Below are 17245 nucleotides of genomic sequence, written 5' to 3'. Positions count from 1 at the left end.
TTCCAAACCTGTAAGACCTTCGTTCATCTTCAGAACACAAATTAAGATATTTTTGATGAATTCCGAGAGCTTTCTGACCCTCAAATAGATCACAAGGATCCTAACATGATCAAGGCACAGAAATGTAGTAAGGAGATTGTTAAAATAATCCATATGTGACATCAGTGGTTCAACCATAATTTTCTGAAGCTACGGGAAGCTACGTCTTTGAACCTTTCTCACTGTACAACACAGGACCACCGATTAGGAGTCACGATCACAGAAATCGCCACCATTGTTTCACGATGCCAATCTTTCGTCTGGGGCAGCGGAAAATCGTGCAGTGTGTTTAGGGTTTATGGGTTTGGAACGACATGAGGATGAGTAATTAAAGCTGCAGTCCATTACTTTTTTGTGTTCAAAATTTTCAGAATTTACATAATAAATCTGAATTTATTATGAAATAAATTCATAATAAATACTGAAAAGTACACCATGAATCCATTTTCCAAACCATGTTTTTTGGCTTGTCCTGAATCACTACCTATAATAAGTGTTTATATTCTGACTATTTAGACTGGTTCGGATAGGTACCGCTGCGGAGTAGCCCGGTACCTGCATGATTCCTCATAGACGTAAACAGAGAGAAGTAGCTCCGGCTACAATGTTCTTCTGCAAGACACATGCAGTTCCATTTATTAACGGCTAGAGCGCCAAAAGTTACGAACTGCAGCTTTAATGACAGAATTTTCATTTTTGGGTGAACTATCCCTTTAAAGACAGTAACTTGTCTCCACCTACTGGCGGAACTAGCTTAGTAGGCCTATTGGTTTGAAAATACTGAAATCAGGAAAAATCCCCTCTAATGCATGAATTAGTTAGCAACTAGTGATTCAGATTCAAATAGCTTTATTTGCATGGTGAAATTACATTGTCAAAGTATTAATAGCACTATATGTACAAATTTACAACATTTACACACACACACACACACGTCTAATTAGAGGCGATAACTCCCCCTAGCGCAGCACATTGTAATGAGTCTCAGTCGGTCCATCCACCTCCTCTGCCAAAGTGCATCTCCTGTGTGCTCCGCCTGTAAAGGATACTACCATTACTGCCGTCAGATTGGTCGCAATGCCTGATAGTGGGTAAATTTGGTTACAGTATTGATCATCAGATCCTTTTATCGGGGATGTTGGCGTAGCCGCTTGGTAAGTTTCCTCTGTACCTATTGTCTATTCTTTTGTGCTCACTGCATTGATCTAAATACAAGTGAACACCTTTTGGCATTGGAAAACACTGCATGGGATGTTAAAGTTCTCACGCCCAGCTGCTGTCTGTAATATGACAGATTAAAGTCATTGCAGCTCATAGAGTATTGATTATAGTCCTTATGACAGGGTTAAAACGAAAATCATTATTGATGCTTCCTGACGAGACGTCAAAGATTAAGCCGTTATATAGGCTATAATACAATAATATTGTAATAAAAATAACACAACGTTTAGATACATTTTCTGTAATATTTCCTTTAATACTAATAAAAAAACAAAAGATTTTCTTAATGTGCAATGGGATGACGCCTTATGATCATTAATCTCGCGTCTTGTGACATCGAGTCGCCTTCAGAAATGCTGCTGGGTGGATCACGCGCGCACCACGTAGAGTGCGTGTTTATTTATTTGCTGATGTGTTTATCGGATGTATTAGAGGCAGCGATGCCCCTCTTTAAAGCACATGGTTGGCATTCCATTGACTTGGGTGGTGTATCCATGCCTAGATGTCCGATTCGCAATAGAATCATTCTTTTGAGCCGGTTCGTTTTAATGATTCAGTTCTCGAAGCAGTAGAGCAAAGGAATTCACTGACAGATCATTTCATAAAGAAGGAACTAAATACAGCTTTTCAACTGGGTAAAGTAATAATATATTTTATTAATGAAGTGACCATTGGAAAACATATATTAGTCCATATTCATATAATTTTAGTGCATTTTAGCATGTTTTAATTGTTTTACATTTTTAAAGAAAAAAGGGCTATAATAGAATATATTATTATAAAATAGGCTATAATATCAACAGATAAATTACACCTTTCTCCTCTATTTTATTTTATTTTATTCTTATTTTATTTTTTATACGATTAGGCTACACTTTTTTTACAGTTTCTTATTATTTTATTATTTTAATGTTTATAATATTTTATTTTCTAATATGTTATTTATTTAGAATATTTATTTTCACAGTTTGGCTACAATAAAATTGCTGGCTAACAAAAACAGCCTTATGTATATAATTTGTTGGGAAACAGTAATATAAACAACATTTAACAAATAACTTCCGAAGCACTATGAGCTATGAAACGAATTGGTGAATCGCCTTTCAAAATGACCATTAAGATGAAGGATCCGAACGAACCGATTCTTTAGAATGAACCGGTCTTCCCAACGATATCATTTACGCCCATGAGCTACACGCGATTTATGACCTCTTGCGGTTCCCGTTTCTTTCCTCACAGACTGCTCTTTGGCTGAGGGGGTTGCTCTCGCATTATTGCAAAAAGAAACGGATATGTTCAATGTCAAAGCGAATCTTTTTTGTTTTGAATACGTGGTCCGCATGGAAACAACGAAAGGCTTGCAGGAATGACAGATCGTTGTGCGTTTTCACATTGCGTTGGATTTGATGCAGTAAGAGGGTAAATGGATGCTTATGTTTAATTTGAATTCTTATTGGCTAATTGTCTTTATTTGTTTATATGTAATCATGACAAAAAAAAACAAAAAAAAAGGGGTGGGGTGACCATAATCTTGATTATCTTTAAAAAGGCTATTTGGGGGTCAGCAGTCAGTATTAATCTTTCTCCACTTTTCCATACACATATGTATGCGCTTATTCTAATGATGATTTCTGGCTGACTTCACCTTCTTGACTTCAACACTTTCTTCTCTGACTCTTCTGTAATAGTAAATGCAAGTGTGCTTTAAGGTCAGTGTGTAGTCCTATAGAGCATCTCTTCAAAATTAAGGTGAGGTGAATTAATTTTATTGGACATACAGTACACTTACAGTTTCTTAACATAGCCTACCTGTGCCTTAACTTGCTGTGAATTGTTAAGGACCACATTTTACAATAATATGTTCCTTCTGTTTGTATAACATGAGTGATATTGTGTCCATCACACTTTCTTGTGCTTCTTGATCTATTTAGGAAACTACTGCCAGCTAATGTAGGCCAAATAATGCTGTTGGACTCTGTAAGATGCCATGCTTTTCAGGGGACACTGAATTGTGACAACTAAAAAATACTTCAAATTGAGTTAGAATTGTGTTAGTAACACATTAGCAAACAGGTATTTTACCAGAGCATGTGCACCTCCGCTATGTGTTGTATGCTGTGTGGTTTTGACTGATAAACAGTGGAAGCGCGTGTTTCTCCTCACTAGAAATAAGTAATGAGACACTCTTTCTTGTAAAGCAGATATTTTATGTCTTTTGCACATCAGAAAACAACCGACTTGCAAACGCTGGCATTTAATCTGTCAGTACAACTCTTGCATTTTATATCTGACAGCACATGAATTATGCATTGGCCTATCTAAAAGTTTTACGCTCTCATGCACAAAAATAACACTAAACTTTATCTCAAGAACACTGCGAAGGAACAAGGCTCCCACATTGTTATTTGGGCACCTGTAATGTATTTATAAACGGTCTTTCTATTGCTACACACACATTCAACACACTCTATGCATGTCTTGAAAATGGGATCATTTCTTATGTTTAATGTTTAATACTTCATTTTTCAGTTGTATTTATGCTTAAATCTTTACAACCCCATTTCACTGTTTAAAAAACATTCCAAGGAAGGACACGAAAAGTCACAGAGCATGAAAACACTGGAAGTGGTGAGACTTTCAGAAACTAGAACACTTTTTGTTTTAACTTCATAGTATCTCATACTGTCTATCACAACATATGTTGACCTTTCAACACTTAGTATCTTAGTATGGTAACACTAGTATCCCTTGCCTTCTAGCAAAGTCTTCCTCAAGCAGCACCCAGGGAAGGGAGTGTTAACAACCCTTATTACAGTTAAACTGCTGGGAGGCCTTGCTGTAAAATGTGTCAGTAGAGCTCATGTGTTGGCCCTAGCTGCAATCACTATGCTAACCACATAAGCTTGTGGTGTTTTTATTGTGAGATGAAGAGATGTAGAGCTATGGGAAAAATGATGGGCGTCAGTGGCCTTTCAGGCAGTTATATGAACAATTTTATGGTATATGCTGTTTATCACTGTGAATGGCCGTTACAAGCTTCAGACTGGTTTGTTGGCAGCAATCTAGGCAATGCACAAAATATGTGTATTTGCATGTGCTTTTCAAGATCTAGAAGTTATAAGCGCAGTGTTTCTAAATACGAATTAATACTGGATTGCAGGTCAAGACTAACAGTATAATCATCCAAATACTTGAAATACTTCAGGAGTGCCGTGTAGCTGAGTTGCAAGCATGAGATCTGCATGTTTGACAAGCACGTGAATGAAACGCTTTACAAATGAAAGCCCGTCTAGTAAATAAGGACTACACTGTGATTTTTAAATTTTTTAACAACAGAGTTTGTGATGTTTTTGACTACTATTCCTGTTTGTGGGTGTGTGTATGGTGGTTTTCCACATCTGCTCCTTAGAGATGGACTGCACTCCACTGTACAGCTGGAGAAAGAGAGAGAGTTCAGGATAGTGTTCTGTTTGGGGATTGATTGTCCTGGCTAAATATAGAGCCACCAATGTTTCTGACACAATTATTTAATTTCCATCAGGCCTCAACACCCAGATTAAAGAGAGCGAGGCTCTGTAATGCAATTTTTCTGTTGCGCTACTGTAACTTGCTATCATTCTCTCTTTCTCTGTCCATTTTGCAATAATACACACACACACACACATGTTGGTATTTGTGGTTTACGGGGACTCTCCATAGGCGTAATGGTTTTTATACTGTACAAACTGCATGTGCTATTACCCTACACCAACCCTACACCTAACCCTACCCCTTACAGGAAACTTTGTGCATTTTTAGATTTTCATTTACCATTTAGTATGTTTTTTAAGCCTTTTGAATTACGGGAACATAGGCAGTGTCCTCATAAACCACCTTCAAATTGTAATACCTCTGTCATACCCATGTCATTAAACAAATTTGTGTCCCCGTAAACCACAAATGCCAACCCCCCCCCCACACACACACACAAACATGCTGTTTACATATTCATGATTCGAAAAAGTTCTTTGGAAATGCTGTAGTAGTCTTGGAGAAGAGCCAGGGTGTATTGAAGACACGGCAAGTGGGGAAGTTGATAATTGTGTAATATTTATTGATTTATCTTGGAGTTTTTGCATTTTTACTTGACATTAGTAAAAAGAATATGAGGAAATTATTAAGAAAAGCAAGAAATAGCATTAGGATATATTGCAGGCTAGAATCGAACCTGTGTCACCCATATGAGCACTACATCCTCAGTTATTTTTTGAACAGTACAATACTAAATTTAAAATTGTCTTAGCAATAATATTCGTACATATTCATATCAAATAATAAATGTATATATAAAAAGCAGAACAGAATATCTGTAACATTTTACATGACATAAAAATGACATGAAAACATAATTAACATAACATTTTTACATTAATACCTATTTTACAATTTTATTATAGAGAGAGATTATAAAATAATGAAAATGTAAAAAAGTGTGTATAGGCCTCTGTTTTTTTAACCACTTTACTATTACATGTAATGTATATTAGTTAAATATAATGTATAAAAATCTGTGTTTACACACACACACACACACACACACACATCTTACTGTTTTTAAGATATGACCGTTATAGTTGCTCATTCTGAAAACTCCAGTTTTTTTCTTTCCCTTCATTACTTCTGTTCCTTTCACTCTCACTGTCCCTCCCCCCTCTGCTCTCGTTCTTTCTGCTCTCTGATTCTGTCTTTCTGGCTGTCTTGTATTCTTGTTTAGTAGGTGAAGAAATGTTATTGTTCTGCCTTTGATCATCCATGACTGCCTCAAGGGCAAGGCAAATGTGAAAGTCTTGCATGTGCATGTGTGTTTCTACATGAGTGTATATGATATGCATTACTCAGCGCTTTGAACATATGTTAAAGGCTTCGTTGGCTGAGTGGGCCTCTCTGTCAAATGATGTGTGTGTTCATGTGTCTTAGCTTTGTGGGTGTAATGGCTGTGAAAATCTGAGTTTTGATGGCTAAATGTAAAAGCCTCCAGGGACTTTCCTGCTCCAGTTAGCACTACATTCTGACTATATGCTCTAATAGCAACTGTCCATCAGCTCACTTTAAAATAAGCCACTGTTTCCTGTTACTGACTTCCTTTCTTCAGTGGAACGCAAAAGGGTCTTTTAAAAAAAAAAAAAAAAAAAAAGGCACTGGTTGCTCATTTCCAAGAAAATTATAGTTAATGCGGAGCTTTCAAAAGACACAAAAGTCTTGACTCATACTCAGATGTGACTCATACTCTTTCAAGTCTTCTGAAGCCAATGTGTGATAAAAAGGCCGAAATGTAAGGTCAGCGATTATTAAAGGAAACTTCTACATTTATTGCAGCATTCATGTCAAACACTAAACTGATTTGAAAAGTGACTAAGTAGCTGTTCAGGCCATGAAATTCTTTTGTATGAAATGGCGAAGATACTGTGTCCATCTGTAATTATCCCCATAGTTTAGAAATAGAATGCAGTCTGTCTGAGACTGTAAGCCGAGACCCAGATCTACAACAAATGTATAATTTGAGATTGGGTCCAGATAGAAGATATTTTGAAGAATGTTTCATCTGTTTTTGTACAGTGAAAGTCATTGGAGTCCGAAACAATATCAAACCCTGTTGGCTTTCATTGTATGAAGAGAAAAAAAACACTTTTCAAAATATGTATGTGTTCCAACCGTAAGAGAGGTTTGGAACAATAGGACTGTGAGTAAATGATGCCAGAATTTTGGTGAGCTATCCCTTCATTAACAGTCAATGTACAGTTTTTCTGTGTGCATATTTCTAATAAATAGGGTAAACGTACCTATTAAACTCACCAAAATCTATGTTGAGACATTTTTAGTGCACAAGATATTGGTTTCAGTGCAAAAAGTTATGTTAAAATAAAATATTAATCTCTCGCACAAAAATATTTTATTTTATTTTAAATGATAAAAGCATTTCAATTAAGATATACATAGTTAAATTCAAAAAGTCTGGTTGTGCTTAATGGGTACATTTTTGTACCCTTTAAGCACACCCCTGTTCCCATTAAGCTCACATCATGTTTTATTAGAAATTCTTGTTTGTTTTAAACAATCTTTTTAAAGAATAATTTAAAAATATATTTTTTGAAGGAACAAAGTCAATCACAAAAAAACAGAACACTAAAATCAAGCAACAAGGCATTCAATTTGATCAGTTATATATTCATAGCAAAGTGTCATTTAAGCACAATGCAACATCTAGACTAGTCCACATTCAGCTTAGTAACACATTCAAAAATCAAAGAAAACAAACCAATAAAACATTTAATTCATGGGGATGAACACAGAAACTAGCCTCATTATGAAACCTCTTATTAAATGGATATCAACTTATGAATATTATCTTAAGGCTGGAATACACTGCACGATTTTTGCCCCGATTTTCCACCGATTTACGGTCTGGAGAAGTTGATGCTAGTTGCCAAAGGTCAGAGCCAGTCTGCAGATTTGAGTCGACAGAATTCATAGAAAATCACATAGTGTATGATGGTCACAGATTCCAATTTTTTAGCTTCAGACTTTGATTCACCCAGTCGGAGGAGATCAAACATGTTTGATATTTTCAGGAGATTTTAGAATACATATTGTTTTCATTTCATTTCACATGTCTCCTAGCAACAGTGCCCACATTTCTGGATGAGTTTGTTGTGATCGGAACAACTTGAAGGCCTGGTAGTGTATGAACCTCATTCGTTTGGTGCATGATGCCCAGTTTTGAAACTGGCCATCATACACTAAACGACTGAGGATCACATCATACACTGGTGTTTTAAAAATCTGTTCAAATTTTAAAAGTCGTGTAGTGTATTCCAGCCTTTAGTTGCTTTTTTCCTGGACAGATACGACAGGTTTCTGATGGCACCTTCATTGAATGGATGACATGCCTCTTTCATCTTTGGACATAAACTATGATTACGTCTAGATTTTGTCATCTTAAAGCTGTGAAAATAAGTTAACCATTTTATAAAGGTTAACTTAAAGTGACAACCATCAGTTAATATTTAAAGTCTGTTTATGAAGTATTTACATAGACGTTCAATGTGGAAGAACTTAAAGAGAGCACACTGAGCTTAATTGGAGCAGCAACAATTTTTAATAAATTTCATGTAATATTTATTAAAATGACAAGATTTTGCAAATTAAATAATTTAGATTATGTATTAAGTTCATACATATTTTATTATGAACAACTATTATTAACAATATGCCTGAAATTCTACTTTTTCTTATTGATGTCACACTGAAGCTGTGTGATTTTCATAGTAGTGCACCCTTTAAGCTCACCTTAAAATAATATGAAATCTTAAAAAATTACAGCACTGTAAAACGATAGACCAGCAATAAACTGTCAATTTATAATATTATGGATGTAAAAGTACAAGCCAGTGATGCCTGTGAAGTAATATGTTAGCGTAGCACACAATCTTATACAGCTAGTCAGCTAACTGTGTTCTGTAGCATCTGCGCTGTGTTGCTAAAACTCAAATATGGAAGTGTGCTTAATAGGTACCTGAGTTTAGGTACGTTTACCCTACTATTCTAAGATGTATGGTGAACACGGATATATAATACACACACTATCTAAAATAAAAGTGGTAAATATTTATATAATTTTGAATATTCATAAAAAAATAGATTTTTTTACGATTTTTACATGTTTTTTAGAACTCAGCAGAGCAAGCCTGGTAAGATTAGAAAACTATTCACTCTGAATTGGGAATCTGTGTATCGCAATAACAGAATGAATTTCGTAAACAGATTTCAGTTTTCAACCGCCTCTAGACAATTCATCTAGACAGATCACATATCAAAGTCTTTAAAAACTCGCATTCCTGCTTCAACAAAAGATATTTATTTGGCCTGTGCTGCCCTGAGAAATATGCAACAACCACTAAATTGTCTCCAGAAAAGTAATGGATCGACACACAGTGCCAAAACTGAGATAAGAAGAGTGAAATCTGTCTGATGTTATTAAACATTTGGCTGTAATTGCTATCATCTCTTTTATGATAGGGAATAATAACATAAAAATACTAAGCCTCCGGCCTCCCTAACATGATACACTTTCTGTGAGCGCATATGAGTGTACATGGAGTAACTTTAGAGGAATTCTTTGTGTGTGTGTGTGTGTGTGTGTGTGTGTGTGTGTTTTCAGGGCACTATGAGGTAACCCCAGAGGAATGCTATGTGTGCTTGTCCAGGTCAGATTTCTCCCATTGATAAGAGAAATGAAGACTTGAAAGTGGTCAGTGCTATCTTGGCAAACTCACATACCACACACTGATCAAGAACATACAGGTATTTACCAGTATTCTTAGATAAACCAGCAATTAAGACAATTCTCCCGTTCTAAATAACCACAAGTTCAAAACGTGTTTTTTTTTTGTTTGTTTTTGTTTTTTCCATTACAGAATGTTTAATATCATTCTTGTGATTTCTAAAGAATGGTTTGAATACCTACACAAGATATACTGGTGTTGATGAGTCATTATTTTTGATAAGTTTCTATGAGAAGTCTTAAAGAATACAGATATTTGCAGCTAGAGTGAATATTTGCTGTCAGAGGGAATAAATGCAATGACTTTTAGTTTGAGCAAATTCTGTTTTACGTATATGTGTTATATGTAATTTACGTGTGAATCACAAAAATAAAGACTTTTCAAATGAGTTTTAAAAACTCTGTCTGCCATTGTTTGAACAAACAGAAATTAAATTAAATTTATTTTTTAATATAATTTAATCTGCAGAATAGTTTGCCGCTAATTAATTAATTAATTAACTGAGGCACCCAAACCTTCTATGAATGTGGCAGGGAATGAGAAACAGAAAGTATATTGCAGAATATAATTCCATCATGGTTTAATACGAGTGACTTGTGATGGAATAAATTTGCCCATGCTGTGATCTAATTTTTAGACCTGTAAATCCTCTTATAGGTGTGTATTTGTGAGTGTGCTTTGTGAGTGTTGATGTGTTGGTTGCTTGCTTTGACATGGCAGGTGGCACTAGAGCGTGAGTGCACTCCAAATTAGTAATTTATGAGCGGATAAATCAATGCACAAGGTCTGTGCTGGAAGTCTCAGTATAAAGCCTTGATACTCACTGCTTGCTAGCCTCATATGACTCTTTGTGACAGTTCAAAGACTTTTTTTGTCCAAACTCTTTACCTTATTGTCCAGGACTTATGAGTCACATCACTTTGATATGCCCTATTCTGGGTGCTAAATAACCAACCAATCGGAATACCCCTTTGGTCCTGCAATCTGTCATTGAAGTTTTAGCAGCTAAGAAAACAATAACTATCTAGCAAGCTTAGTCTAAATGTGTCTGAATGCTGTGTGAAAGTGCATATGTGATTTCAAAGATCAAATCTAAAGTGACACCATGAAACTGAGCAGTCAGATTTCTCTGAAGGTGGAGACCTGGTGGCCAAAAAAGCTAAGAAAAATGGGTTCCACAACAGCTCAAGTGAGAGGGCTCTGTGGGCATAGTAATGAAAAGGAATAGCTGAGTACTAATGAAATACAGTTGATATCCTAAGGATCATGTCTTCCGTTCTTTAATAAATTATCACCAGCAGATATATTCCAACTAGGAAGGAGGAAGCGGAAGGCAAGTGAAATACAGTTATTACTTTGGCTTCTGGACTGCTAGAGTTGAGTAGTCCTGAAACAGATGCGCATTGATCTTGCCAGCAGTGGTGCTTTACAGTGCTTTAGGCATTGCTGCAGTGAACTCTTGATGCTGTTCCTGCATTTGTTGTCACCGTCAGCGTATTGGAGAAAAGCTGTGTACATTTACATTTATGCATTTGGTAGATGCTTTATCCAAAGCGACTTACATTGCATTCAAGGTACACATTTTATCAGTTCTTGCTTTCCCTGGGAATTGAACACATGACCTCTTTTCTGGACTGCTGCACTGTATTCATTGACATGAGATAGCCTTAACCTTTTTAAAAGGTTTTTGTCTTTGTGCTCTGAATTAAATTATTGTATTTGAAGTATTTATGGTATAAGGAGTTTGTCAAAAAATCTTTCTTTCTCTCTCTTTAGGTTAATGTTTGATAACAGAAAGCCCCTAGAAACGATCCTGTCATCTTGCGCAGCTTCATGTATGTCCTGAACATCGTCAGCACTTTAACTATCTCCGCATTCCTCCCTCCGCTGTGTTAAACCAGTCACAGCACGGACAGTATTACAATGGACACAGATTCCATCCACTCTGGTTATTCTCACCACTCCAACAGGTCACGGGGGTCAAACAAACAGAGGTAAAGGGCTGAACTGCCTGTGCATGTGAATGTGCAAGTGCATGCATGTACAGTACACCATACTCTCCTTCTCCCTCTAATGTATCTCTCTCCTGAGGATTTTCCCAGATTTCCTCATACTTGTTCATGCAGAAAATTAATATTGTCATCGTGAAAAGATTTTGCATTTATTTAGACTTTCAAGTGTATTAACAAAATTGAATGAATTTTTCTGTGAAATGATTCTGTTGCTCATTAGTGACGGAATGTGTTTAATTACTTGCAGATTTAATTTAATTATTGAGAATTTGCCTCTGATGATTCTAAATTATTACTTTAAAACGGTAATCAGTGTCATAACTCATTAAAGAAATGTTCTTGTTTAAAGGTTCACTCAGTATTTTTTTCTTCATTAAAAATAATGTACTCGGATGAGATGAAGACTCTATTTGTGCAATTCTAGACTAAACAAAATCAGGCCTGTTGAACTTTTAATGTCATTTTTAGGTATTTTTTTTATTTTTCTGTATTGTTTTGAAGTTTGCTTTTTTATGACTACATGACCAATATTGCATTTGTTGTCAACATGCTTTTTCATCCCTATTTCATCTTTTATTCCTTTCCATTGTTGCTGTTTAAGTAGTTTGTTATTGTATCATTTTTCTTTTCTTTTTTTATAATGTTTCTTATTGCTTGTGCTTGTATGACACTTTTCACTCATGATTTGGGCTGGATTTTCAGCTGATCTGAGCCAGAGATTTTCAACACATTCTCCCAGCTCTCCTTGTCAGTACTTACTGATATACGCTTTAATGCTATTAGACTGTGTTGACCCCACCCACTGTAATTAGGAAGTTATTTATTGAGCTCCACTATTGTTTGGTTTCCTATAAAATCTCCAGTGAAAGGCCCAAACAGGCCTGAGGAATTCCAGCATGAAAGCAGAGAATGTTTGTGTCTTCACTGAGAAAGCCACAAATGAATGTCCTCTTTCTGTTCGTCTGTTAAACTTCCTGCCACTTTTTACTTCTTTAAAAAGTTTCTTTCCATTTATATTCTTTTCCAGTAACTATTTTTTGGATGAATCGTTGCATGCATCCTATCATCTCCATATCTTACCATAATTGTGTCTGTTCAGTACTTATGATGTGCTAATGAAAGTTAAAACAATGATAATTAAAATATTTACTTACTAACATTTAACTTTCTGTCTGTATCTACAATTGTAGCATACACTCATCTAGCCAGTTTAACTTGGATCAGTGGGCAGGCTCAGCTATTTCTTTCTTCCAATTTTCAAACGAAGCTGAAGTCCGCAGTTTACATCAACACACATTTATAATGTCTGGGTGGGGACAGACACCTCAGTGTTTCACCAGGGGCTATCATACTGCCTCTCCCATTCAGCATCAACACCCAGTTTATATAACTTCTAATTATAATCCCATGCTTCCTGCAGGGTATTTAGAATACTGAAATGCACACAGAGTTGAGTAGATCTGCACTGCTGGGAAAAGTGGCTTTGTTGTTTTATTCATTGATTGCATTTTAAAAAAATCTCTTCGGGAATTCAGAGCCAAGACCTTTAGCACTGTTAAAAGCAAAGAAAATATGTATTCTGAAGGCCATTTGGATATTTTTAGAAAGTGATCAAAGAAAGAAGAATTAGAGAATGTGGTTTGGTGCAGCAGTTGAAGATGTGGTTGAGGTTTGAACCCACTTCAGCAGGACAAAAAAAGCTATAATAAGTGAGTAAAAAAATTGTTTTCATTATTTATTTATTTTTTTTAGTTAAAAATATGTTGTTAAAATTAAATACATTTCAATTAATATTATTATATTGATTCTTGCTATATTAATTGTCTATCTACAAATTTTAACCTTGCACTTTGTTGTTGGAGCAGCTGTTAGGTTTAGTCCCTGTGGCTCAGCTGTAGGCATTTTCTATAATATAACACAATCCCAGAGTAGCCAGCGTTCCCACTCTGCCCAGGCTGTCCAGGATTAGAGTAAAGCAACAGAGGCTTAACATGTGATAACTTGCTGTAGAAGAAGAAAAGGGAGTATTTTAAAAACACAAGGGTAGTATTCAAATTGGGATTTATCAAAACATGTACCCTCATAAACTGTCAACTTTAAATGTAACAGTTAGAGGTCAGTGTGAGACAAAAGCAATCTTCATAATGCATTCTCTCTCATCATGCTCACTGATCTACATGATCACAGAGCTACTTTAGAAAGTATAGTTGAGTGGTTTTCAGTTGGTGGGTCATGAACTCAAACGGGGTCACACATCTGTTCTGACAGGGTCATGGACTGCATAGAAAAAACAATGCTTGTTAGGACTTACTAAATGCACATGATATATATATATATATATATATATATATATATCACAATGACATATGCAACATTTCTCATATTCATTAAATTAACTAAAACTTAAAATTAAAAATTACAGCACAACAAAATTACAAATTAAAATGAAAGCAGAAAACATTTAAAAAAATATGTCTAAATCAAAATATTAACAAAAACTATAATAGTACCATATATCAATAAATGTAAAACAACACTGATTGTGATTTATTTTTTTATGATAATTTAAAATAAATGCAGTTTGTTTTTTGCAGTGAATAATCAGCTAAACCAAGTGAAAACCACTGGTATAGTTAAAAGGATCACTCAAAACTGGAAATTCTGTCATCAATAACTCAGCCTTGGTTTTGAAACAGAGCTAGTGTGTCATCAATCACTGTAACAATGTCATTTTCATGCTTCCTTGTGAAAGCTGTATATTATTAAACACACACAGACAGTGTGAGAACAAAGGCTGTCTTTGCCGATATTTGCAGAGGTATTTGCTGATGTCAATAATTACTCAGTGCGAGATGTCTGATGCTGTTTGATAGTAGGTGTGTTTGAGCGTGTGTGTGCAGTAGTGCTGTGTTTGTTTGTTTATCTGTTTTGTTTTGTTCTGAGGCTTGCCAGGCATTAACTATGATGACTTAAAAAACTGAGTGAGTGAGCGAGAGAGAGAGAACACTGTGTTTGGATTAGGGTCGTCACAGCTCACTGAATTTAACCCAGTTTGCAGCAGATGCTCCAGCTAGGGCATGTGCGAGACAGTGCTAGAGGAAGCCAGTGCGTGTCAGCGAGAGGATGAGGAGGGAGAATGATGATGGTGGTTATCCTGTCATTAGTCTGAGTGTGTTTCCCGGCTCCCATCACCATGGCGACAGCGTTTCCCTCACCTCCATCGCTGTGTGTGTCTCTCTCGTGCAGTGAACGCAGCAGCAGGGATCGGCACAAATCACACAGCCGAGACAGCAGCAGCCGCTCGGACAAAAATGTCACCATCAGTGCATCGTCAGCTCAGCCACAGCAGCCGGATCAGAGCTCCGCCCCCACAGACGCCCAGGTGAGTCAGATACTGAACAGATTTGAGGGCCATTGATGTAGTCACTAAGTCACCAGGGGAACTGAATCTGTGAGTTGCTTGAATAAAACACCTTCTCGGAAAACACTCTTCACAGACTGATGAGGATTAGAGTGAAGCAAGAGAGGGCTGGGAGCTGGGGACTGTGACGATTGGCTGTTAAAGGAAAAATGAAATGGTCATATTGGAATGAATGTTTTAATATTAAAAATATTTTAGCAAATCAAAGCATGCTGTTTTTATTTATTTATTTTTTACATGTAAACCAGTCTCCAGATGTAAAGTTATTAATATAATCAATATTATATATCCATATTGATATTCTATATAATATTCATATTTTATCAAATATCTATTATACTTTTATATAATAAACATTACATTAATATTACACTACCGTTCAAAAATTTGGTGTCAGTAAGTTTATTTAGATTATTACTTTTTTCAACAAGGATATGTTGAGTTGATTGTTTAGTTGATCAGATTCTATTTAAAATAAATGACGTTCTTTTAAACTTTCTATGCTTTCTATGCATCATAGCAAAAAAAAAAAAGTATCTTGGTTTGCATAAAAAATATTAGGCTGTACAGATGTTTTAATAAATAAATGACAATAAAAAAATATTTATTTTAGCATATTATACTGATTTCTGAAAGATCATTGAGATTCAGCTTTGCCATCACAGAATAACATGTTTTTTTTTAATATATTAAAATAGAAAATAATGATTTAAATTGTAATAATATTTCACAATATTACTGTTTTACTGTGTTTTGATCAAATAAACGCAACCTTGGTGAATGTAAGTGACTTCTATTATAAACATTAAAAAGTCTTGCTGACCCCAAACTTTTGAACTGTAAGTTGATTTTTTTTATTATATATGTATGTGTATACATTAAGTATTTTTTTAATCTTTATTTCACTCATTGCACACATTGCAAACCAAGAAAAATAGTCTCACATGCACATAATTGTATACAGTACATATAGTGTAGATGCACAAATACAAACATGCTTGTTGTTTTTAATGCTGCACTGCGTATGCTATTGTGCAGAATGTATGTGATGGTGTGAGGGCGTCATCCTGACCGCAGCTCAGCAAACACACAGGCATAGTTAACAGAGTAAAGAGGATAACAGGGATTTCAGACAGCGACATGCTCCAGAAAATAGAAAAATGCATTATATTTACTGAATGTTATGTGCTGCCAGAGTAATTCAATTGTGAAGCGCTCAGTGTTTTGACAGATTAAAGCAAAGAACCTCAAAGAAAAGAAGCCCCATCTCAAAAGGACAATTTAGAGTCATTTACAGCTCAACTAACGAATATTATTCATGTATAAAGCCCTTTATCAAAATTATAAGCTTCACATTTGTGTTTTTTAGCCTCCAGTCTGATTGCCTGCTAGCACTCCATTGTAAAAAGCAAGTCCCAGATGTGGTTCATGCTGTTTCACACCACATGCATAAACAGCACACAAGCGGTGCTGCAGCTAAACTGCCATAGCAGGCTCGCGTTGTGCTTTCACACTGAATGTGTTTCTGCATAAAAGACCTGCAGCTTTATACAGAGACTAAAGGGATTTTTGGTTAACCACAATGAGTATTAGGTGTGTGTAGTTGATAATTATTATAACAAATGTGATTGTGAACAAGGTGGATCACATTTACAATCAAATAGTAATTCATTTACAATGGAACCCAAACTCTATAAACTTTTTAAATGGTCTGGATTGACTCTGATTTACTGTTAATAAAATGGTTTATAGTGTTTTCAATGTATTTTCTGCTGCATTCAGCACACTTGGAATTGGCAAAATATGCTCAGTGGTGAAACTTTACAAGCAAAATAAATATTTGCTGCTATGAGCATGTATTGTGAAACGGGCATAAAGTTTATATATCAGTTTTCCTGTGATGTTTGTTAGCGTTGGTTATATGTTGGCATATAGCTACATTTGAGTTATATAAAAACACGTACAGGAAACGGTCAGGTCACAGGGAAGGTGAGGTGACTGTGCTGGAATATTATCAGAGAAGACAATGAAAAAGGGAATGACAGAATACGAGGGTAAAGTGTGTGTGTGTGTGTGTGTGTGTGTGTTAAAGGAGGGGGGGTTTTGTGGTATAGACAGATATGGAAAATAGGAGTGACATACATCTCAGTATTCTTTGTATTTCCTACTGGGTCTCAGTTATTCTGACCTACTTGGCTCTCCCTCAGGGGCAAAAGGCACACAAAGTTGTT

General features: G+C 35.7%; 1 protein-coding gene across 8 annotated transcripts in view; it reads left to right on the top strand.

Moving 5' to 3' along the window:
* Positions 1 to 1040: 1040 nt before the first annotated feature.
* The window catches only part of vangl1 (VANGL planar cell polarity protein 1), a 34849-nt gene continuing 18644 nt past the window's right edge, over positions 1041 to 17245 (top strand). Inside the window, exons 1-4 of one of the 8 annotated variants that reach the window (XM_058787829.1) lie at positions 1041 to 1193; positions 9458 to 9547; positions 11358 to 11575; positions 14840 to 14975. In XM_058787829.1, coding sequence (XP_058643812.1) covers positions 11505 to 11575; positions 14840 to 14975 — 207 coding nt within the window. In that variant the 5' untranslated portion in view covers positions 1041 to 1193; positions 9458 to 9547; positions 11358 to 11504. Of the gene's footprint in view, positions 1194 to 2320; positions 2680 to 9457; positions 9601 to 11357; positions 11576 to 14839; positions 14976 to 17245 lie in introns of those variants that run through there. The other 7 variants (XM_058787824.1, XM_058787830.1, XM_058787828.1 and 4 more) reach the window with 7 other exon arrangements.

The sequence above is a fragment of the Onychostoma macrolepis genome, chromosome 09 (genome assembly GCF_012432095.1).
Source record: "Onychostoma macrolepis isolate SWU-2019 chromosome 09, ASM1243209v1, whole genome shotgun sequence".
In the NCBI taxonomy this organism is placed as follows: domain Eukaryota; kingdom Metazoa; phylum Chordata; class Actinopteri; order Cypriniformes; family Cyprinidae; genus Onychostoma; species Onychostoma macrolepis.
Note: the sequence above shows the minus strand (reverse complement) of the source record. Positions and strands in the feature narration are given on the sequence as shown.